Source organism: Pelophylax lessonae (genome assembly GCF_965119305.1).
Source record: "Pelophylax lessonae genome assembly, chromosome: 4".
NCBI classification, from domain to species: domain Eukaryota; kingdom Metazoa; phylum Chordata; class Amphibia; order Anura; family Ranidae; genus Pelophylax; species Pelophylax lessonae.
This window is the reverse complement of record NC_138771.1, coordinates 304356381-304381565: the sequence shown is the minus strand read 5'-3', so window position 1 is coordinate 304381565 and position 25185 is coordinate 304356381. Positions and strand designations below refer to the sequence as shown.

The window sequence follows — 25185 nt, the reverse complement described above, 5'->3', positions numbered from 1 at the left end:
GGTATAGAATAGCCCGACAGCTGCTCAAGACCTGACCATAACCAGGATGATCAATGTCATACATAGTTTAGGTTATTACTTCAGTGTTTTTGAGTCAACAGATTTATACACATGCTTTGCAAGTAGGATTAACAAATAAAAAAAAAAAAAAAACAATGTGTAGCACTACAAAAGCAATTTTGCATATGTACTGAAAAATATGGCTTCTGTTATGTACATATATAATCAGAAGATATGAACAAGTCCAAAGAAAATATAAATGCACAGTGAAATATACTAATCTGTGTACCTCCAAAGTGAATATAAGAAATGAAGAAAAAGTCCCAACTATAGCTTCATATGGGCTTGGAAAGGAATCCAGGGATAGCCGAGGTGATACCCAGGGAGAAATCCACACTGGAAGCTTACTGTAATACCATTGACCTCCTTATTCAGGATGGTGATAGCTCGCTCTATCAAACAATGAGGATGAGTCTCATGGAAGGCACAAACACCAACACAGGAACCTCTTAGTGGAAATTAAGATGCATCCAGCAATCAAATGGGTCTCAACTTGTTCTCAGCATGTGTAAAGTAAGAGATCAACATAGTGCAATATTGTAAAACACCTTCATTTATTAAAAAGTATTGCACTTACATGGCTTAAACTTGCAAGAAAGCAGGTAAAAGATGCCAGAAATAAAGACAAACCCTTCTCTAGTAACCAAAATGGCCAAAGGTCGGCTGCACGTGCGCAGTAGTGTGCGTACGTAGCTCCGCCCAATGATGTCATCGGGGACACATACATACGCCTTAACCATGTCAATATATACAGAGCCTGAGTGAAGAGGATTCGCTATGATTGGACAAACACCAATAAGGAAAAGCTGCAGTAAAATTAGCACAACGCCAAAGTATTAAGACAAAGGCCACCATTCACTGCCATCTTGTGGCTAATAATAAAATTACACTTAAGCCATCACATTATTACAGCGGCAATAAAGAATGATCCTTACTGGTGTTTGTCCAATCATAGCGGATCCTCTTTACTCAGGCTCTGCATTTATTTGCGTTGCTAAGGTGTGTGTGTACGTGCCCCTGATGCTGATGACATCATATCTGACGAAACGCATCGGGCTGAGGTACGTGCACATGTTACTGTGCATGCGCAGCCAAACATCGGCCATATTGGTTACTGGAGGAGAATTTGTCTTACTTTCTGGTGTCTTTTACATGCTTTCTTGCAAGTTTAAACCGTATAAGTGCAATACTTTTTAATAAATTAGGGTGTATTACAATATAACACTATGTTGAGCTCTTACTTACTACTGAGAGCTGAGAGTGAGTTGGGACCCATTTGATTGCATCTTCACTTCCACTAAGAGCTTCCTGTGTTGATGTTTGCGTCTTCCATGGGACTCATCCTCATTGTTTAACAAGTGAGCTTTGATCAACCTCAATAAGGGGGTCACTGGCATTCCGGTAAGCCTCTGGTGTAGATCTCTCTCTAGGTGTCACCTCGGCTATCCCTGGATTCCTTTCCAAGCACATATGGAGCCATAGTTGGGACTTTTTCTTCATTTCTTATATTCACTTTGGAGAGGTGCACAGATTAGTATATTTCACAGTGCATTTATAATTTCTTTGGACTTGTTCCTATAATTCTGATAATCCTGATATTCACTGTTTATTTTGTCATACAATGATTGTCACTCATTAATGGTTATTATAGCATAACATTTATGGGCTGCACTTTTGTATTATTTTATTTGGATGTACCTGGTATCATAGATATAAGTGTTCAGCAGTTATTATTTATTTAATTTACTAGCGCAAATTTTTTCCCCCCTTTTATTGTTTTTTATCTCTTGCATGTTTATCTATAAAACATTGAATATTTTACACATTAACTCAAGGAAACTGGATATTCTTTACATTAAAAGCAACAGAAAATTTGACGTTTTATGTCTACAGTGAAAATGCAAACATAGTAGTTTTATTCATATGAGTCGTTTATCATGCCTAGTAATAGGGCAGCAAATGTCATGTTACCATGTTTCAGTCACATGCAGACTCATGACTGTGAGCATTACCCTAAGAGTAACCGTAGAGCAATATGTGGCCTGTCAGTAAAGATTAGCACAGTTTAGATAAAGATTATCACACAGCTGCTTTACCGTGCTTTGTAAAGTATGCATTACAAATAGAAAATGTGCCCAGATGTATTCTCAATAGTAATGATATCAGATTTTATTTCCATGGAGAAAGCCCTGACTTAATGTAGTACAACAACAAAAGCTATACATTTCCACAATTTTTCGAGTGAAGATAAAGCAGAAGGTATCTGCATATCTCACTTATATCACAAATCCCAAAAAATAAAGTTTTGTACTTCATTTAGGAAAACAGGCAAAGCCATGCAAATCATTATTTTTTCCCCTGGGCCAGCTGTACATCCAGAACCGATAGTTTACAGACCAAATACAGACCAATATTATCAAAGTATTTATTCCAAGCTGTTTCACACTTGCAGATTGAAAAGTAAAGGTAATTTTTAATAACATTCAATTACAATATGATTTGTGTCGCAATTGTATACTCTGTATCAGTGATGGCGAACCTTGGCATCCCAGATTTAATGGAACTACATTTCCCATGATGCTCAACTACGCTGAAAAGGGCATGAGCATCATTAGAAACATAGTTCCAAATCATCTGGGGTGCCAAGGTTTGCCATCACTGCTCTATATTGTTTTTCAATATTTGCTTTTTTTCCCCAAAAAAAGTGGAGTTAACCTTTAACACTAATTAAAAATAAAACAATGTTCACTTTCCTTTACTGCTCTATTAAAAATTTTAGCTGGAAAAGTAGGATCCACGGATGTACATAACTGGTTGGCCTCAATTTTCCTGGCCTGAGAATTTCAAATAAAAATACTGTATAACTGTTCTAGCATGCACACTTCATAAATACAGTATGTTGGTAATGTCCTCATATCAGTTTGAAAGTACCGGCAGCCATAGACAGTATATGAATCTGTAGGCTGCCAAATCAGTTTGATTTCATGAAGAGGAATTTTATGTTCAATATCTACTGTAGGAAGTCTGGTAGAACAAAGTAAACTGGCCACATACAGTGGCCACATATATGGCTATATATATATAGCCATATATTTATATATATATATATATATATACAGTGGGTACGGAAAGTATTCAGACCCCCTTACATTTTTCACTCTTTGTTATATTGCAGCCATTTGCTAAAATCATTTAGGTTCATTCTTCTTCCTCATGAATGTACACATAGCACCCCATACTGACAGAAAAACACAGAATTGTTGACATTGTTGCAGATTTATTAAAAAAGAAAAACTGAAATATCACATGGTCCTAAGTATTCAGACCCTTTGCTCAGTATTTAGTAGAAGCCCCCTTTTGATCTAATACAGCCAGGAGTCTTTTTGGGAAAGATGCAACAAGTCTTTCACACCTGGATTTGGGGATCCTCTGCCATTCCTCCTTGCAGATCCTCTCCAGTTCTGTCAGGTTGGATGGTAAACGTTGGTGGACAGACATTTTTAGGTCTCTCCAGAGATGCTCAATTGGGTTTAAGTCAGGGCTCTGGCTGGCCCATTCAAGAACAGTCACAGAGTTGTTGTGAAGCCACTCCTTCGTTATTTTAGCTGTGTGCTTAGGGTCATTGTCTTGTTGGAAGGTAAACCTTCGGCCCAGTCTGAGGTCCAGAGCACTCTGGAGAAGGTTTTTGTCCAGGATATTCCTGTACTTGGCCGCATTCATCTTTCCCTTGATTGCAACCAGTCGCCCTGTCCCTGCAGCTGAAAAACACCCCCACAGCATGATGCTGCCACCACCATGCTTCACTGTTGGGACTGTATTGGACAGGTGATGAGCAGTGCCTGGTTTTCTCCACACATACCGCTTAGAATTAAGGCCAAAAAGTTCTATTTTGGTCTCATCAGACCAGAGAATCTTATTTCTTACCATCTTGGAGTCCTTCAGGTGTTTTTTAGCAAACTCCATGCGGGCTTTCATGTGTCTTACACTGAGGAGAGGCTTCCGTCGGGCCACTCTGCCATAAAGCCCCGACTGGTGGAGGGCTGCAGTGATGGTTGACTTTCTACAACTTTCTCCCATCTCCTGACTGCATCTCTGGAGCTCAGCCACAGTGATCTTTGGGTTCTTCTTTACCTCTCTCACCAAGGCTCTTCTCCCCCGATAGCTCAGTTTGGCCGAACGGCCAGCTCTAGGAAGGGTTCTGGTCGTCCCAAACGTCTTCCATTTGAGGATTATGGAGGCCACTGTGCTCTTAGGAACCTTAAGTGCAGCAGAAATCTTTTTGTAACCTTGGCCAGATCTGTGCCTTGCCACAATTCTGTCTCTGAGCTCTTCAGGCAGTTCCTTTGACCTCATGATTCTCATTTGCTCTGACATGCATTGTGATCTGGAAGGTCTTATATAGACAGGTGTGTGGCTTTCCTAATCAAGTCCAATCAGTATAATCAAACACAGCTGGACTCAAATGAAGGTGTAGAACCATCTCAAGGATGATCAGAAGAAATGGAAAGCACCTGAGTTAAATATATGAGTGTCACAGCAAAGGGTCTGAATACTTAGGACCATGTGATATTTCAGTTTTTCTTTTTTAATAAATCTGCAACAATGTCAACAATTCTGTGTTTTTCTGTCAGTATGGGGTGCTATGTGTACATTCATGAGGAAGAAGAATGAACCTAAATGATTTTAGCAAATGGCTGCAATATAACAAAGAGTGAAAAATTTAAGGGGGTCTGAATACTTTCCGTACCCACTGTATATATATATATATATATATATATATATACTCTTTGCAGTAAACTGAACCATTCTATTTAAATCAGGCTGGCTTTAGTCAAGCAGTTAAAACATGGATATACTGTAAATACACCAGAGATAACAGCCTCCAATGGTTACCAAAGCTACCAGATGAACACAGCAAGTCTAATTTCATGTTCAATGGAATTTACTTTAAAAAGACTTTCACTAAATTGAACCTTATCCCATTTAAGGCTTGTGATTTTCAGCACTTGTAGCACTGATTCTAGTACCGGGCCTTGTTTTGCCATTCACTATAATGATTCTATGCCAGAAAATTGCTTTACATTTATAATGTAACATGCTGCTCATACAGCAGACCCATTCATTGTGTATATGGTACACATTTTATTTGCAGACATGGAAGACAGTGATGTGACATCATCTTCAGGTCAGATGTGTGGCTTATCCGAATTTCAATGTGTTCCTCCCTTTAATGTGTTATCTTTTTTCTGCTGTTGTGTACATTCCTAACATTTTCTTGTTCATTTAATACTGCGTCATGGGTCCTACATTTCACATGTGTGCTGTCATTCACCTTTTCTCTGACCGCTGGTTTCTTATTTCAGCCACTGAAAAGTCAAAGCTTTTTTCCCTATAAGTTTGCAGCTTATTTGGAGTGTTTCGGGTTTCCGCATTAACTGACTTTTTTCCTCCTTTAGGATTTTTGTGTTGCAAATTGTTCAGCTGCCAAAGGAAGTATGCCTCGTAAAATGTAACATTGTATGCAAAGATTATTAATTCTATTTTATGTTTGCAGATGAAGATGATTCTTCTTCTAGTACTCCTCCTCCAGGTAGAATGTCTGTTTATTATCTTAATATCTTCTTTCCTAAACTCATATTTCTATTATTATGCTTATGTATTTTGTAGTATTTTGTAGCTGGTTCTCATGTCCGAAACTGTCTCAGAACAACTTTACACAGTCACCTCAACTATTGCTATAACAAGAGAGATAAAGCAGAAATTTAACGTATATCTAAAGTATATATATATATATATATACAGGGCTTTTTTCCTGCAGGAATGTTGGGGAACGCAGCTCCGGCACCTCCAAACACTGAATGTATATAATGGCAAGGTGTGCTGGAGGGTCTATTGATGCTGGTTGCTGGGGATCTAGTGTTGCTAGTGGAAATCAGTTTTTTTTTGTGGGGGTCTATTGTTGCTTGCAGGGATCTGTGTTTTTTGTGGGGTCTTCTGTTGCAGGGTAGGTCTATTGTTGTTGGTTGGGGGCCTTATGTTGCTGAGAAGTCAATTGTTGCTGGGAAGGATCAACTGTTGAGAGAGAGGTCTATTGTTGTTGGCTTCTGGAGGGACTATTGATGCTGGCTTTTGGGAAATGGGGTGGTAGTTTGTTATGGGGGGTCTATTGTTGCTCGGGGGGAGGTCTGTTGTTGTGTAGGGGATCTATTGTTGCTGTGGTGGTATATGTTGTTTCTGGGGGGTCTATTGTTGCTGGGGTGGGGGTCTATCAAATTCCAAACAAATTACTTAGTAGCACAAAATGATACTTGGTTCTGTAGTCTCTAAAAGGGGCAGTACTGGGAGGTGGGTAGGGGGTGGAGCCAGGAGACAGTGTTCAGAGATGGTTAGGGGGCAGAGACGAAGGGGGGAGGTCCTGCACCTTTTCTCTGAGAAAAAAAGCCCTGTATATATGTATATATATATGTGTGTGTATATATATATATATATATATATATATATATATATATATATATATATATATATAATTGGTAGCTTCTAGGATAAAACTGGAGGCCCTAATACTGTACAGATTTTGTTTTTGGATCAGGTATTTTTGTAATGCCCATATTTAGGCAAGTTAGTCCCTTCCTGTGAAATATTGCCTTTTTCAGAGGCCCAAAAACTGGACATTTAAGAACTAAGAGTAAGTGATACCTAAGCGCACAAAACCTTAAGAAATAAAAAGCTTATGGTGGCTAAAGACATGAATGGCTCATCAATGGCCTATTTCATAGCTCATGCAGGCCCTCCCCTCCATTACAAAATGCAATATGGGTGCTTGAGGTGAGAGAGGCCCACATTACATGAATGCATTGTTATGTCCTACTTATGCCAGTTTGCCCTTTATATCTAGGGACTGGTTCCCTTTTTAGATTCAGCTTGTAGTAGGGACACAATGTTCATGAGATGTATCCACACGTCCAGCATCAGGTATAACAAGATACAATTATTCCCCCAGTTTGTTCAAGTCTTTATCAGTCACACTTTGCCTATTGATTATTCAGTGTCATATGAAATCTGATTACATTACAATGCTTAGTACAGATTCTGTTCATTTTAGAAGTAGACGCCCTGCAAACTTTTACTTGGGTTTCGGTTTTGCAGGTTTGATCACCTCAGGGTCCCTGATGAAGATATTTCCTCCCAGAGAGCCATACTTTTATATCTCCCGGTTGACTTTATAATTGCCTGCTGAATTTTCTATATATTTATGCTGCAGGACACTGGTACCAGAGACAGTTCCTTTTACAATATTTTGGATATTTTTACAAGCAAGTAGGAAATCAAACATACCAAAGTCCACCAGAGTTATTTATCCTATCTACTGTTCATGTGCACTTTCATTATGCTTCCATACTGTCAGAGTGTTCTCTGAGGACAGGTTACTGAACCTCTACCAACTCTTATAATGACACACTTTAGCAAATGGAAAGACGCACGCTTAAGGAAGTTTATATCCAAAGGATTAACACTGAGAGCCACCGGAGACGGTATAATTGCTGAATTACGTAAACCTCACATTAGAAGAGCAGGAAATGTAGCCTCTGTTACAGTATATCCCATCTTCTAAAGTGTAAGGAACTTATAGACTGATAAAGAGTAGATGCTAGACACAAGGATACTTATGTGCTGGACACTTGATGGGCTTGCTTTTCTGTCTGTACTCTGACAGTTTCACAGGAGATAGTTGCAGAAATATCGGACTTTTTAGGCTACTTATAGGAAACTCTGTAACAAGGCCTTTCACAATGTTTCCTATAAATGAAATAACTAATCGGAGCATGGAAATTTTAACGAACCTCATTACTAAAATTGATCTCTGTGAGATTCATGAGATCTTCGGTGAGATCCTGTAAACTGAAGCTTTTACTCTCCTGATCCATCCAGTCTTTTTAAGATGAATTTTTTTATCAAACTTTTGTTTAAATATATGGTACTAGGGAACACGTTTTTTTTTTATTTTTTTAGAATTAAATTAATTTAGAAACTGGCATTAAAGTTTTTTTACATTTACTTGTAATGTACTGAATGGGTTAAGGGTTCAGTGGTTCACTTTATCAGTCCACATGAACAAGAGATAGTAACTTTTCCAAGCCCTACTATAATAACCGTTCAACCCTCCCTGCACTAGCTCTTCAATACGCCTAGAAACACATGGTCTAAGCCAATGATCGGTAAACGATCAAATATATCACAAAATATGGATTGCATACATATGGTGCTTATGGGTAGACATTAACTTGAAATAATTTTCAGAATAACATAAAATGCTGTGGGATCACAGCTATCTAAATAACTTTAGCGTCTCCAAATACATATTTTGTTTCATTTCCAGCAGATTTTAATTTATCATTGCAACATCCATGTTCTTTTTCAGATGAAAATCGATCTGCAGAAAGGAAAGACTCTGGTAAGTCACTTTAAAAATTAATGAATTATAAGAATCAATACTTAAAAAACCCTTCATTTAGTGAAACGCGGAGTCCTTTGTTTACTTTCTGAAAATACTTGTATCCAGGCTGTGTACATGGTTAATCATTGCTGGACTGTCAAAGAAAAGAGTTATAAATCAGGGAGAGTAAGAGTAAAGTCAGACTGTGCATACTTCTGAGCCAGTGACTAGCAAGTACTGAGGTAAGTAGATCACGATCCCAGCCAGGGAACTAGTATATTTAGAATTAGGGATCCCCAAAGGCAGCAATTAAATTGTCTCTTCAAAAAAAAAAAAAAAACACCTCACCAATGCAGGTGTACATAAACTAAACTGTAAAAAAGAACAATGGGAAAACATAGGTAGTGAGCACTATCAAGTTTATTATCTTTCTTCCCTAGATATATACCAGGAATACAATGCCCCAGTAAGCTAGATGATCTTGTGACTCATTAAAGCATAACTGCACACTTATATTAGAGCCTGACCCCTTTCCCACCGCTACCTTTTTTCAACTAGCCAATTGTCAAAATTCTTGCCAGGAAACAATCTTGAGTGGGGTCAAACACTATAAGGGGAATTCATAAAGAGTGTCTAAGACACTCTTTAGAATTCTTTCGTGCTTCCGCACAACAAATGTCAGTGCAGGTGACAAATTCATGTACCTGTTGTAAGACATTCTGCTATTGGCTGTAGAATTCACCCACTGACTGCTGTAATTCAGAAGAAGAGAGCGGACCTGATAGGGAACTAATATTACAGCTTCCGCTTCAGTTTCCATCCACTGCCAGCATCATTGGTTGCTAGGAGGCTGTCAGCTGTGAAACCAACAGCGTTCTTGAAGCGTAACTAAAGGGTGAATACTTACCTGTACACAGGCCCGTATTGGCATGTGCCGCCACTCGGGAAAGGCCAAACGTATACGAGCTTTCCCCAACGGCGGCAGCACATGCGCAATGACGTGTTGGCGCCAGGCGGCACCCTTTTTAAATCAATGGAGCCTCAGGAACAGGTAAGTGAGACTCCTCCACAGCCACACTACCTGTCATTATGCGGGGCTGCAGGTATACTGCAAGAGATGCAGTGCTGTGGGCATGGTACACCTGTACCATGCCCGCAGCACTGCATCTCCTGTAGTATGCCCACAGCCCCACATTTTCCTGTACCATGCCTGCAGCCCTGCATTCTCCTCTACCATGCCCGCAGCCCTGCATTCTCCTTTACCATGCCCGCAGCCCTGCATTCTCCTTTACCATGTCCGCAGCCCTGCATTCCCCTGTAAAATGCCCGCAGCACTGCATTCTCCTATACAATGCCCACAGCCCTGCATTCTCCTGTACCATGTTAGACCAAATTAGAGTTGGTCTTAAATATCTCCAGTTTTGCTATCTCTGAACTAGAGGTAATTATTTTTGAATTTGGTGCAGTAATTATTATTATTATACAGGATTTATATAGCGCCAACAGTTTGCGCAGTGCTTTACAATGTGAGGGAAGACAATACAGTTACAATACAGTTCAAAACAGGAGGAACTAGAGGGCCCTGCTCGTTAGAGCTTACAATCTAGAGGGCCATTCTGTAAAAGTGGCAATATTAAGCACTACCTGAATCTGCTGCACGTGTTGGTAAAACAACCAACACTGGCAAGGATTTATTTATTTGACGCAGGCCAATTTAAAGAATCGTGCTGCCAGAAAAGTATCATTAGGGAGATACTAAATTCCCCCGTGTATGTTTTCCTTTTCTAAATGTACATCTATCTCTTGAAAGATGTATCAACTTTTTTTGGCTTTGGAGCAAGGAAGGGTTAGAATCTCAGTTTTTTTGTTGCTGCCTGTAGCCCCATTAAAGCAGAGTTCCGCCCCCTCCCCTCCAAAAATTAAAAGTCAGCAGCTATATATACTGTAGCTGCTGACTTTTAATATTAGAACACTTACCTGTCCTGGAGTCCAGCGATGTCGGCACCACAGCCGATGTTTCCATCGGCTGTCAGGTGCTCCCGCCGCCATTGCTGGTCAGGGAACCCGGCAGTGAAGCCTGCGGCTTCACGGGCAGGTCCCTACTGCGCATGCTCGAAGCGCGCTGCGCATTCGGATTGGCTCGGCGGCGGAGGGTAGGAGGAGGGGTCCTCACTTCACCGCGGTGCCGTTCCCGGAAGTGGGGATGGGTACCTATCAAAAACAGGTACCCATTCCCCCCTGAAAGGTGCCAAATGTGGTACCGAAGGGGAGGAGGAAGCAAATGAGCGGAAGTTCCACATTTTGGTGGAACTCCGCTTTAAAGAGAATTCACCCCAACTTCCTGTTCCAGACTGTCTCCGCTCTCTAAGTCCTCTTTAGAAAACCTATAGTCACAAAAAAGAGGGGATGTAAAAACTGCCTGTGCACCAAAAGGCTGGGCTGTGAAAGGGTCTTTATTGCATCTGAGGTCCGTATGGGGACTGTGGGAGATTAGCTCGGTGGCGGGTATGGATGACCCCTTGGGGGGGTGCGTTTACACAGGGAGATAGCCGAGAAGTGGTTGCAAACAACAGTTTGGTTTATTCTTGCAATTTACTTCACACAAGTGCAAGCCTCAAAAACATCAAAATAAAAATAAAACACAAAATAAATCCTTGCCACTGTGGGCGGCTACCTTCTCACATACAGGAACCTACCTACGGAGTCTGTCTCCAACCTACTGTTGGGCAAACTTTGCTGATCCTACAGCAGACACTCAATAGTCCGTGTTTTTTCTTCACACAACAAATGTCCATTGATCATGTCCCTTTTCCTCTTCACATTGAACATGTCCCTTTGCTTTTCTCTTCACATAGAACACATTCCTTTGTTTGTCTCTTCACATAGCAAACAGTGCATTTATTTCTTTCCACATAGAAATAGTCCAAGACCTCACCTTGAGTAGTCTTCAGTCTTAATTAATTTCCCCTTCACACAGGAAATGTCCATTGGTTTCTTTTCACATAGAAACGATCCAAGACCTCACCTCGAGTAGTCTTCACACTTGTTACCCTCCTCAGCGCACATCGCTTCAGGAGGTCTTCCCCATGCTCACACAGCTTTCAGGGGGCACACATCTGACTGTCCTCCTCTACCCATGCCCACACAGCGTCAGGAGGCAGCAATCCTTAGACTTCCTTTGGACAAATTATAGAGGCCTTCATTTCCTCATTCTGAACAGCTGAATGGTTTTCAACTTCCTGCTGGCTATCTCTGCAGCCGACACCCTATAGTAATTGGTGAATTTTCTAAACCAGGTGGAAATGTATCTCTTGTCTGTGACTACATCCACAGATTTACCTGACTTCCTGTCACAGGACATAAAAGATAGGATTGGGGTGGGGAAACCCTACAGGATTTTTATGACAAAAATGAACTTTAAAGCCACCAGTGTGTTTTTATACAGTTCCTGATAACCACTGAATTTAAAAGATGTTCTACGTTGTGTTCATTTAATTGAATAGGTAACCTGCATCATGAAGACTTGAGAAGAATTGAGTGTTATTCCAAACTGGATATACTGTATATATATATATATATATATATATATATATATATATATATATATATATAAAACATCTGTATTTTTTGCAGATATTTCCTTTTCAGGTTTAGGAGTAGAAAGGCCAGACCTGGAGGCTGATCATACAATTAGGTTTATTAAATCTTGCTTTATATTCTCTGTCTACTTACTTATGCTACTTTGTCTTTTAATAGAGAAATAATTATCCTGGATCAACACACACACACAGGAAATTTAGCCACGGACGGAGCTCATGTTTACTTTACCTGCAAACTGATTGGCTTTCAAAATTTCCAAATATCCAAATAAATTTGTAACAATGACAACTGTATTAATTTTGTATAGCTTGGTCTCTTGGAGAAGGGCAAGCCGATGATGCAGACAAGAGGGATAATTCACAGCGATCAACGTTATTTATTGAGAAACCCAGCAGCGGAACAGTAAGAGTGGGTGAGTATTACTGGGGATTTCCTATACCATATGTTGTTTTTATGCTGTACCGGGTATACATGTAGTGAATTTTCATGGGTTAGGCCCTTATCACACGATCGCCTCCGTGAAGCGGGATCCACTTGCTCAGCAGGGGATCTCCCTGCTGATCCCCGCTGAGCAGGTAGATGACAGGTCTGTGTCCGCTCAGCTATACAGATTGGACACAGACACAGACCACTCTCGTCTATGGGGCAATCAGATTGAAACTGACTGCCTGTTCATTTCCATCAGATTTCATCTGATCCAATCCCACAGTCGGATTGGGAATAGGTGTTGGTGTGTCCGCTGACATCCGCCACTCCAGAGACTGGAGGGTCCCATCAGGTCCAAGTGAAAAACTGACAGGCGGACCAGATTGGATCGCCCGTGTGAAAGGGGCCTTAACTGAGTTTATCTAATGAACTAGAGTCATGAAGAGCAACCAGTTACATGGCTTGTATAAAATGTATTTTCTATGCATCTTTAATTAAGTTAGGTCATGTTAAAGCAGTATTAAACCCAAAGGCAAACATTTGTTTTATTGCAGCTTACTAATCCTTAGATGTGATGGCTGCATCCGTTTTCTTTATTAGGCTTTTTTCTTTTATTTTCACTTGGTGATTTTGCCAGTAAGGCTCCATGTACACGGGACGTTGTTAAAAGTCCCTTGAATGCTGGAATTTTTTTTTTAGGACGTTTAAAACGTCCGTTGTGTCGCGTTTGCACCCGCGTTTAACCGGTGTTTAGCGGGAGTTTGCGGGCGTTTGCATTTAAAACCATTCCTAAAGGTCAAAAAAATCATTCCCCTTTAAAATGGAAAAACGTTTTTGCTTTGAAACGCCGGGAAACACACGTTCGAATGCAAATAATTGCGTTCCAAAAAACGTCCCTGAACTCAACTGCCTGCAAATGACTGTAAACGACCCTGTGTACATGGACAGATAAGATAACATGTAGGTGGGTTCAGGGGCTTCTGAAAAAAAAATGCCCAACTGCTCCTAAACGGCCATTTACAACGTCCCGTGTACATGGAGCCTAAGTCTGTTATCATTCACCAGAACAAGCTGTCCTGCAGATGTAGTAGTTAGAGGATTGAGACAAACCATTTTAACACTGACAGGGATGTTTACAATGATCAGCTTTTTGTTTGTTTATGTACATTGTAAAATATTTATCCCAAAAGGAATAAAACTGTTGCTATAACAGCTTAAAAGGCGTTAGCAGGAGTTTAGCTTCAATTTGTCAGAGTATCTAAATCTGCTAGTACTTATATCACTCCCCCCACCCAGACTGACAACGCTACTGTCCAAAGGTGTCTATGTTGCTCTTTCATCCAGAGTGAGGGCACTCTAATACATGAAGTGTGTTACTGGCCAGATCACCAGGTAAAACAGAGGGAAAAAAGCCTAAAACTAAAACGAATGCAGCCAGCACATCTAAGGATTGATGAACTGCAATATATAACATTTTTGGGTCAGGGTTTATTTCCGTTTTAACTTTAAGGCTATAAAAGGCAACCAGTGCATCAAATTACCCACTGATTTCTTCAGCGAAAAGGTCTTCCCAAAGTTTTTGTCTCCACCTTAATCTGCAAGGCCAGAATGAAATTCGAGTGGAGATATTTTGATAGCCAAAATTCTCAGAGATAATATAAGCCAGCATGTGGTGGCATTTGCCATCAATTATCCACAACTGAAGTATCCGTTTTGAGTCATGTTGACCTTTGTTAAAGGCTAACCATAGCTGATGCTGTATGTGTCATTTATCAGCTGCAGGAGTATCCTGTTCCAAGTTTATGTCCCTTATCAAAGTATTCTTACATGTCCTGAAACAGGAAACACCTACAGTATAGCCAACTTTTTATTTTTATTTTTTTATTATTTTGCTTTACGTATGCTCTGATTCTTCTTGATTTTTCTCAGATTTTTTTTTCTGTCTGACACCTGCATATAATTAGATATGTCACTTTGGCATGCTTTTCCCAATGGAGCTTACTTTTGTAACCTCATATTTCCAGTTTAGTGAGCTAGGTAGTCCTGCAGCCCAGCAAACATTTCTGATTATTTCTAAAAATAAAAAGAATCATGCCATCTTCTGATAAATGTTGTATAAAATTAGGTGCGCATTTGTATTATTGCATGGAAGTCTGAATACAGAAACTTTCTATGCTATTTGTCCCTAAGAATTGAGCTGTTCTAAAAGGACCCTTAGAATTAAGCTTGTCCTACACATTTTTATTTATAAGTCTTGTTACAAAAAAAAAGAATTACTATATTACTTTGATAGTAGGGTTAATATACTAAAGGCAAATAGACTGTGAACTTTTGCAAGTGCAGTTGCATTCTGCAAGCACAGTTGCTCCAGAGTTTAGTAAATGAGCTAAAGCTTCACTTTCCCCACTTTCAAAATGCTTTCCCTTTACCTGTGTAAATCCTACCACAAAGTGCTGGGAGAAGGGAAGTCTCTGTGCGGACATAATGAGAACTTGACGGTCATAGCCTTTCTACAACAGGTTACAAGTGATGTTAACATGAGTGATATCTTTGAATTCGGAATTCATGATGACCTGGAAGGCTGTACTTTTAACCGACCGCCTGACTTGCAAAGGTTGTGATACCCTCATTGGATTTAATTTATATTCTGCAACAGGATCCTCTACACACCTCCGGGGATTATTATGCCTCCTTAAACCCTTTCTGGACTGGCAGGATTTGCCCCCTTAACCACTTGCCAAGTACATTTAATGCGGCGGTCAGCCCCTCCTGGGCAAAGTGACGTATATATACGTTGCTCACCCAGGAGCCTGTAGAGGGCGAGCGTGCGCCACCGGAGGCGCGCTCCCACCCCCACTCGTTCACTGAGATCCCCGCGCGAGTGACTGGCGGCTCCGATGTCAGCCGGCCACTCGTGATCTCCCACTGGAGAGGGAGAAAGGCAGGCGGCTAATATAAACAAAGCCGTCTGTCATTCTCCGTGGTGTAACAGCAGAGATCATACGATCCTGCTATGTAGGATCGTATGTCTCTGTGGTTACATCATAAGCCACGCCCCCCACAGTTAGACTCACGCCCCTAGGGATACATTTAACCCACTGTTTACCAATAAAGTTAACCCCTTCCCTGCCAGTGTCATTTTTACAGTAACAGTGCATATGTATAGCACTGATTACTGTAGTAATGTCACTGGTACTCCCAAAAATGTCAAAAATGTCAGTCAGGGGTCCGATCTGTCCGCCGCAATGTCGCAGTCCCGCAAAAAAAAAAGCAGATCGCCGCCATTACTAGTAAAAAAAATAAAAATAAAAAACAGAGCCACAGATCGCAGGTTCAGCTAAGCTGAATCCTGTAATCTGTCACTGCCTGTCACATAGGAGATCCGCCCGCTTTTTTTACACAAGCGGGCGGATTTCCTCGGTCTGTCCCTGACGATCGGGGAAGAGCGGCGGTGATCACCGTCTCTCCTCTCCTGGCCCGACTCCCACTGTGTCTGAATACAGATTCAGGGGGGTGGGATCCAGCAACGTAGGTCTACGTCGCTGGACCCAGGAGAGCCACTTTGCAGCTGTACGCTCCATGTGAGCGGTCGGCAAGTGGTTAAAAAGTTTCATGAACTTCCTCAGCAAAAAGCTTTGTCCCCCCACAAAAATAAATGATGTGAAAATACTAGTGTTGTAGTATTTAAAGGGTATTTTTTTTTTTTGTAATCTTTTAAGGAGGTGATATTAAGTTCATGGCAAAAGTGGAGGCAAAGGATCTCCTCCGTAAACCTATTGTTAAGTGGATGAAAGGAAAATGGATGGACCTGGCAAGTAAAGCTGGAAAGCACCTTCAGCTGAAGGACACATTTGACCGTATTAATAAGGTATGGTGAATTAATCTATGTTTTTTGAGAGATAAGGGTGTGGCAATGGCGCTGTCTACTATAGGTGTGTATATAATTAGATAGGAAGGTATGTAAAAATATGCATAAAGATCAATGAATAAATAAATAGATATCAATATGGCACAAAAAATAAATAATGATCATAAATACAGCTAAAAATTATGTGATATAAAGTGCAAACCTTATAAGGTGCAGCCGAACAGCTGGTTGATAATTATGAAACCACTCCCATTAGATCCACTCCGCACAGAGACACAAAGGAACAAACAGTGATTTCTTCAGAATACCAAAAGTTAGGAATCTGCAACAAAGTTTGTTAAAATCCTTGTAATGTACAGAGATCACCCAGAGGGGAATGTTATTTTTCTCAACAAATGTGGAGTTACGCTATAAGAGATCCCTACAACATTTTGCTGTACATATCAATAGTGTTCTAATATACAAATATCAATCTACACACAACAGCGATTATTTTTAATCCTCATGCTGCTAGCGTTAGTAAATAGATACAAAATGTATATCACATTTACTTGTGTTACACTTTGTTTACATTTCTTCAGTTACTTCCTGGTATCTTGCCTAGGCAAATGATGTCATACATCCCAGGAGTCTTCAGTAAGGGAGGAGTGGTTTCCTTGCAGGCATGCTTGAGCTAAGGGCAGATTAATTCCAGGAAGTAAATGCTACTACTAATTATTAATTTGCCCTTACTCAAGATGGCCAAAGCCAGAAATGCTATTTCAAAGTGATTTCTCAACAAAATAAAGCATGGAGACATGAATGAATGAGGGGGATTATATTAAAAAAGAATTAAATAGAGTTTTTGGTTTGTTGTGCTCAGATGCAGTGAAGTTCCACTTTAAGGTCCAATTATTTATACAGCTTAATGAACCACAGGAGTGGCTCATCTCTATCTGTTCTGTCTGCCTTTGTACAGACGCTCAGAGAGAGTCAGTCTGAAAGCAAACATCTTCTGTTGTGCTCTCTATTTTTTAAAACCTGTAGTGCTCTCTGACATCAGTCCAGTGGATGCACCACATATCAAATATTTATTTGTAAAATTAAGTTATATAATAAATGGTATATAATTATTATTTATATATTTTCTAAACAATTTTTATGTACTAAAAAACTACCATTACGTGCTGCTAAAGCATTTTATTTCTATTTTTGTTATCATAATAAATGTTTGACCTAACAATGTCACTGAACACAAGCCAGTATACTCAAAATTAAATTTTAATTGTTATATTAATAATAAGACAGTATACTACTTTTACAGAAAACATTATTCACATATTGTGAAATAATTAGCAGTAAAGCAATTGTATTAAGATTCAAACAATAAAATGTCTTTTAATTTCTAGACATACACATTTGAAATGCAAATCATAAAGGCAAAGGAGAACTATGCTGGGACCTACAGATGTGAAGTAACATGTAAAGATAAATTTGACAGCTGCTCATTTGATCTTGAGGTTACTGGTGGTAAGCACTCACTGTAGAAATACTGTATATTTTTTATTTTACTTTAATCAACATAATACATATAAATCATTATCAGTTCAGCTGTACACATAGTTTATTACAGTATACTCAATTATATTAAACACTCAGTGATGATATATTTATCATCAACCACTTTAACATAACTTGTATTTGATGCCATAATTCAAGGGCAAGTTTAAAGTGAACAATGCTTCTAGTTAAAATCTTAAACACCATCAATCTGACATTAAAATGTTGTTGATCTTAAAATGTTGGACCACAATTCACTTATGTTTAAAGTGGTTGTAAACCTCAGACATGAAATATGAACAAAGCATATCCTTCTATAGTGTGTCCTGGTCTTGAATAAGAGCACTAAGGGGGAGATTTACTAAAACTAGTACACACAAAATCTGGTGTGGCTGTGCATAGTAACCAATCAGCTTCCAGGTTTTAGCCCCAGTTCCCATTAGCGCGATTTGACATGCGACTTGACATGTCAAATCGCAGCCCATTGCCGACAACAGCCCTGTCCCTATCAGTGCGACGCAGAGTTTGCGGCACTGCAACGATTTGCAAAAGTTGTTCCTGAACTACTTTTGGTGACTTCGGGGGCGATTTCAATAGACATCTGTGCTTGAACCTGCACATATGTCTTTCAAATCACCCGTGAACTCGCACTGAAATGCGGGTTTGAAATCGCGCCAGTTTAGCTGAACTCGCATGATTACAAACCCGCGTTCAATGTAAACGAGGGCTAATTTTAACAAGCTGAACTTAGAAGCTGCTTGGTTACCATGCACAGTTGCACCAGATTCTGTGTGCACCAGTTTTAGTAAATCTCCCCCTAAGTGTAATTCTGTTTGCTGCTTTGTTCCTCTGATATCAGCATAAATCACTTCTGACAAGTTTTCCTCCCACCAAGAGTAAAAAGGTGAGAGGGAAGAGACCTCCAGCTGATTGACAGCCTCAGCTCTGTTCCTGTGTGTTGTGTGAAGAGTGGGTGTGTCTTTTCCCTCCAATCAGCTGTTAGAGCTCTCCTCACTGAGCTCTGCAGAGTGTAATTTTAGCTCTCTGCCCCCTTTTTTCTGTCGACTCAAACAAGCTTTATAAGTTTCACACTTTAAATGAATGTAGAGAGGAGAAGACTGCAGATAAACAGATACAACCTATGTAGGAGGATTTGGTTAATCTCTGTGTATCACCTGAGGCCAATCACTTCACTGGGTATATGTAAGGGTTTACAACCACTATAGGGCTTTTAGTCTAAGTGCTAAAAATTAAATTATTTCTTATTCTTTCTGTGTGCTCTATAGGTGCCCCAGATGCTTCAGCACTGGACATTAGATCTGCGTTCAAGAGAAGGTAAATTATTAAAAACTTTGTCAAGTGTATGAGGTTTTGGAATTTACAAAGATTGAAAATGTGATAGGTTGCCATGAATTCAATTACAGCTTTGATAAAAAAAAAAGACCCCAGTTATATCAATAGTATCAACCTGCTGTAGCCATTCTGTGGTTTCTCAGCATGAGTTGAGACTCTTAAAATTCCAGGGTGGCTGGGAACAGATCCAGAAAAATTTGCAATCTCACCATTGCTGTCTATAGAGATTTAAATAGCCAGTTACTCACAGCCTTTCAGTCCCCAGGTATAACTGAGATTTCTCTTTGAGGTGGACTTAGATAGTAATGTCTTGTACATTTTGGCCAGAGGGCAGGATTCCTCATTGTTTATGACTCTCCCAGATAGTGGGTTTCGCTGTTCAATAATAAGATCCACTAGCTTTAAAGTGGGACTCCAGACAAAACGTTTCCTTTTTGTTTGCATGAAGTTTAGAACTGCTGCCAGGTCCAAGTTTGGGAAGATTCCCCTCACTTTCTTTCCTAGAGACGGTGTAAAATGAAGGCTAGTCTTTCCAGAAGGTTCACAGGAAACATTAACCACTTAAGCCCCGGAAGATTTTACCCCCTTCCTGACCAGGGCCTATTTTGCAATTCGGCACTGCGTGTCTTTAACGGACAATTTGCCCGGTCGTGCGACGCTGTACCTAAACGAATTTGATGTCCTTTTTTTCCCACAAACAGAGCTTTCTTTTGGTGGTATTTGATCACCTGTGCGATTTTTTGATCATGCGCTATAAACAAAAAAAGAGCGTCAATTTTGCAAAAGTAACAATATTTTTCACATTTTTTTATATGAAATTGCCCAAAAATCTAAATTTTTTTACATTTTCGGCCAATTTGTTTTCTGCTACATATGTTTGGTAAAAAAAATCACAAAAAGCATATTTTGATTGGTTTGCGCAAAAGTTATCGCGTTTACTAACAAAGGGAAAGATTTTTGTCATTTTTGTTGTTGTTTTTTTAACGAGTAATGGCGGCGATCTGCGATTTTTTTTTGTGGTACTGCGACATTGCGGCAGACAGATCGGACCCTTAACTGACATTTTTTACACTTTTGGGGTTACCAGTGACATTACTACAGTAATCAGTGCTATAAATATGCACTGTTACTGTAAAATTACACTGGCAGTGAAGGGGTTAACTTTTTTTTGAGAGGGAGGGGTGGTGTGTGTCCCTAGGGGCGTGATTCTAACTGTGATTGGCTGTGGCTTGAGGTGTAGGAACAGTGATCAACGGTCCTACATAGTAGAACCGTATGATCACTATTCCTACACAGGGGAGAATGACAGACGGCTTGTTTACATTAGCCGCCTGCCTTTCTCCCTCTCAACCGACGATCGCCGAGTGACCGGCCTGTGAGGGGCTGACCGCCGCAGTAAATAGTCGTGCGGCGGTCGGCAAGTGGTTAAAAACCTTTTTGAAGGAATGGAAATAGTAGGAATCTCTCAATGGTGAAACAGATTTAAAAGTTAAAGTCATTACTGAATTTGGGTCCCTAATATCTGTCATATACATATGTCGACGGAAATTACCTGAGCGCACTTCAGCATTGTGGTGGTTTGACACAATGGGGTTGATTTACAAAAGGCAAATAGGCCATTTGCTAGGAACATTTTCCCTATAGCTTAGTGAGCTAAGTGACGGTGGTAAAGTTTCACCACATTCAGCCCCTCCATCTCCTACTATAGTGACCAAAGTCTAAAGCCAGTAAAATGTTGTATCGGTAATAAATGAAAACCCAATACCAGTCATGCCTTCTTCATTTTGCACAGCTTAGGTAGAGATTAAAACCTCTTTTAGATTATAATGTCTGTATGTTCCCCATCACTGGGACAGAAATTAAAGGGCATTGCACCAATGAAAACACAAACAGCAATAAAATAATAATATTTTATTATAGTAGGGAATCGTTAGAACCTCTGGCAGGATACTACTTTTGTATGACTTCTCATTGGAGAGATTTCCTTTCAATTCCTGTACAGTGTTTTTGTCATCAGGACAGGAGAGGTAAAATCTCACCAAAGGAGGCATGGACAGAAGACCTTTGTGCCCTTTACATCACATGATCTTAAACGGTATAATCTCAACTCCATGTCAATTTGATCCTTTCATTGGGTAAAAACAGTTTTTTGGATGTAGTGGATTCTTTCTTGATAACACAGAGGTTTCGAAGAGTGAGTGTTATTTGAAAAGGTGGCATAATGGAAAGAATACATGTTCACAAAGGCCTAAAGCTGCTTTTGTGTTTTGTATATTCATTATTACAATGATTTCTTTTCACTATGGTTGGTGTATCTAAAGCACAAACCAAGATAATGTTTTCCAACAGGATATATGTTAAAACATTGTCTTGTAAAATCATATCTAGATTCAACAAAAGCTTATTTAATAGCTTGTTTCCAAAAGCAGTGCTTTGCAACAGTCAAGAACCAATCAAATATTGCTGTTTCCAAGCCTTCTATAGCTTGAAAAGTGATATCTATTGGTTGCTACTGTTTGCAGTGCATGTTCTACTGCTTGTATTCTGTTAAATAAGCTTTACTGTGCTTGATTTCCTAGTCTATCTAAAGAAAACAGAGATGTGCCATGTTTGTGTGCCATTAGAGGCAATGTTCTTAATCACAGATTTAAATGTCTTTTTTGTGATAAACAGAGAATTGATATTTTTATATTAATGACAGCGGTGAAGGACAAGAAGATGCAGGAGAACTTGACTTTAGTGGTCTCCTGAAACGTAGGTGAGAAATGCAGTGTTGTCATGCCGTGTCAAGTGGCATCTAAATCCAGCTGTCTAAATGTAGGTTGTCAGTTCACAATGTATAGTCCCTTCCCTGACTTCCCTTTTTAGATAATAACGTTGCAATTGTAAGATATACAAGATCCTTTACATTGTGTCCAGGTATTGATGAACCCTTCTCACTATCAAACGCATGAGTATTGATTAATGCATATGCCTGTCTAGCTTTATCTGCTATGTTTTGTGTTCAAGCTGACATTTACTAATTCTGCATGCTACTTATATGTGTGTGTTCATACACACAAATGTACTTTCTATTGCATACAGTGGGATACTCCTTAACTGAATATGAGAGAGGCTTTAAATGACCTTGCTCACCTTGGGAAACATCATAGACTCTATGGGGCTAGTGATGAGCCTTCTGAACACCCCCAGTGCAGGCAATTGTAGCCAAAAAAGCTTTGTTACTGTTGTTTCAACATATATAAATAGATTCTTGTCTGTTATAGTTTTGTTCAAGCCCTACAAAAGACTTTGCAGTAGGGTATCACCTAAATTAGGCATACACTGCAAATTTTGTCTGGTTCCTGATGAACCTGCCGAAAATTGCTTTGCAGCTGTCTTGTCTCTCCCCTACCACCCGACATCATTAACTAACTGTCAGAATACAATTGCCTAGCAGGGGATTTAATCCATCCAGGCTGCCTAGGAATCTATTAGGGCTGAATGAATAAAAATCTATCAGTGTGTAGCCAGTTTTATTCTGTGGGACTGATTTACTAAAGGAGTTGGGAATCTTCACTCAATAAATTTAGGGAATTTTCACTTCAGTTATCTAATCAGAAAAAAAAAATCCTTTTTTTTTTTTTTTTTTAAATACCCAGTCATATGCAGATGAAAAATGAAAGCAGGAATTTGTTATCAACATGATAAGATAATTGCAAGTGAGCAATAATTCAGTTCACTGGGTTAAGATTCTCAACTCCTGTAGCAAATCAGCCTCATTGCACCAGCCTTGTTAAATATAATCAAATGAATTATTTATTTCTAGGATTTGAAAAATACTTTAGTGCTATAGTGACCTTCAAAATCTATTTACGGTATACTATATTTAAAAGTATTACAGTGACACTGAAAATCTTTGGGCATCATTACATCTTGCCCTGTAAGTCTAAATTTGACATTTCTTTAGAGCAAATGAAAGTCCCAAATATGTCTTACTTTAGACCAATTGTAAAAAAAAATGAAAGAAAGTTAAAAAATATGTTGCCTATAACACATTGAACTCCTGATGTGTGTGTGTATATATATATATATATATATATATATATATATATATATATATATATCACAAAAAATATCCTGTAAGATGAAACCCAGGGAAGGGCCTCCTACACGGAAAAAGCGGGGGAATGGGATGTTTCTGATGCTCTTATGTAAACAGTACAGACATGTAGTCAAATGTTAAAGTAAAGCAGAAGATTTAGATGGATTAAAAAGATATATCCTTTATTAACACATATAGATCACATATAAAATTTACAAAATTGTATACGGCATATATACATTTCTCCAGATGCCTGTTAAAGACAAAAGAGCAGATCAAACTTCAATTTGTGCCATGCACATGTGCTGGGGAACTGAAACTTAGACCCAAATACCCCTACGCGTTTCGACTAAGTCGTCTTCCTCAGGGGGAAAGGATGGTCCAGAGTTCCTCAGAACATATATCTAAACATACGATGTAGAAAAGAGATTTACATTAACTGGCATATTAAGTATCAAAATTATGTAAAAAGGCCATTATGTATTATACACTTACATTTAGTATTGGTAATTGCACTTAGAAGGTCTGCACATGTAGCATATTCTGCAGGTCTCCCTTCAAGGACCCCCAAGAAGGGAAAGAGCCAGATCCAAATCAGGAGACCACAAGGGGCAGGAGCAATGAAAGGCCGAAGCCGAGCCTGGTGGAGACATGGCGGGGTGGCAAGGGAGAGGGGAAAAGGGAAAGAGAGAGAGATGAAGTGAAAAGAAAAGAAAAAGGAAAATAAAAAAAGAAAAAGAAAGAATAAGTAGGAGAAAAGGGAAAAATGTATATTAGACTATACAGAGAAAAAAAAAAAAAAATCCAAATTTTTTCCAAAAATAGTTCAAAAAAATATATATATATATTGAAGAGGAAAATATGAATATATAGGACTTGTAGGTCCAAATACCTGCTTCAGTTGTCAGTCAATAGTCCCGAGCACAGAAAAGGACAAGGGGATGACTATATATAGAAGAAGAGAAGCCAAACAAAAAAATGATAAAAAGCAAGAGGAGGAAAAATCACTCCTCAAGAAAAAGTAACATCTTTTACTTTATCTTTTACTTTTTCTTGAGGAGTGATTTTTCCTCCTCTTGCTTTTTATCATTTTTTTGTTTGGCTTCTTTTCTTCTATATATAGTCATCCCCTTGTCCTTTTCTGTGCTCGGGACTATTGACTGACAACTGAAGCAGGTATTTGGACCTACAAGTAATATATTTTCATATTTTCCTCTTCAATATATATATATATATATTTTTGAACTGTTTTTGGAAAAAATTTGGATTTTTTTTTTTTTTTCTCTGTATAGTCTAATATACATTTTTCCCTTTTCTCCTACTTATTCTTTCTTTTTCTTTTTTTATTTTCCTTTTTCTTTTCTTTTCACTTCATCTCTCTCTCTTTCCCTTTCCCCTCTCCCTTGCCACCCCACCATGTCTCCACCAGGCTCGGCTTCGGCCTTTCATTGCTCCTGCCCCTTGTGGTCTCCTGATTTGGATCTGGCTCTTTCCCTTCTTGGGGGTCCTTGAAGGGAGACCTGCAGAATATGCTACATGTGCAGACCTTCTAAGTGCAATTACCAATACTAAATGTAAGTGTATAATACATAATGGCCTTTTTACATAATTTTGATACTTAATATGCCAGTTAATGTAAATCTCTTTTCTACATCGTATGTTTAGATATATGTTCTGAGGAACTCTGGACCATCCTTTCCCCCTGAGGAAGACGACTTAGTCGAAACGCGTAGGGGTATTTGGGTCTAAGTTTCAGTTCCCCAGCACATGTGCATGGCACAAATTGAAGTTTGATCTGCTCTTTTGTCTTTAACAGGCATC

At 39.3% G+C, this 25185-nt stretch overlaps 1 protein-coding gene across 14 annotated transcripts in view; it reads left to right on the top strand.

The window, feature by feature from the left end:
• The window catches only part of MYBPC1 (myosin binding protein C1), a 153903-nt gene that overhangs the window by 60602 nt on the left and 68116 nt on the right, over positions 1-25185 (top strand). For 9 of the 14 annotated variants that reach the window (XM_082256732.1, XM_082256735.1, XM_082256737.1 and 6 more), the window contains 7 exons: positions 5615-5650; positions 8480-8512; positions 12402-12506; positions 16240-16388; positions 17777-17894; positions 19214-19262; positions 21982-22038. In XM_082256732.1, coding sequence (XP_082112858.1) covers positions 5615-5650; positions 8480-8512; positions 12402-12506; positions 16240-16388; positions 17777-17894; positions 19214-19262; positions 21982-22038 — 547 coding nt within the window. Of the gene's footprint in view, positions 1-5212; positions 5246-5614; positions 5651-8479; positions 8513-12401; positions 12507-16239; positions 16389-17776; positions 17895-19213; positions 19263-21981; positions 22039-25185 lie in introns of all 14 variants that reach the window. The other 5 variants (XM_082256731.1, XM_082256730.1, XM_082256741.1 and 2 more) reach the window with 3 other exon arrangements.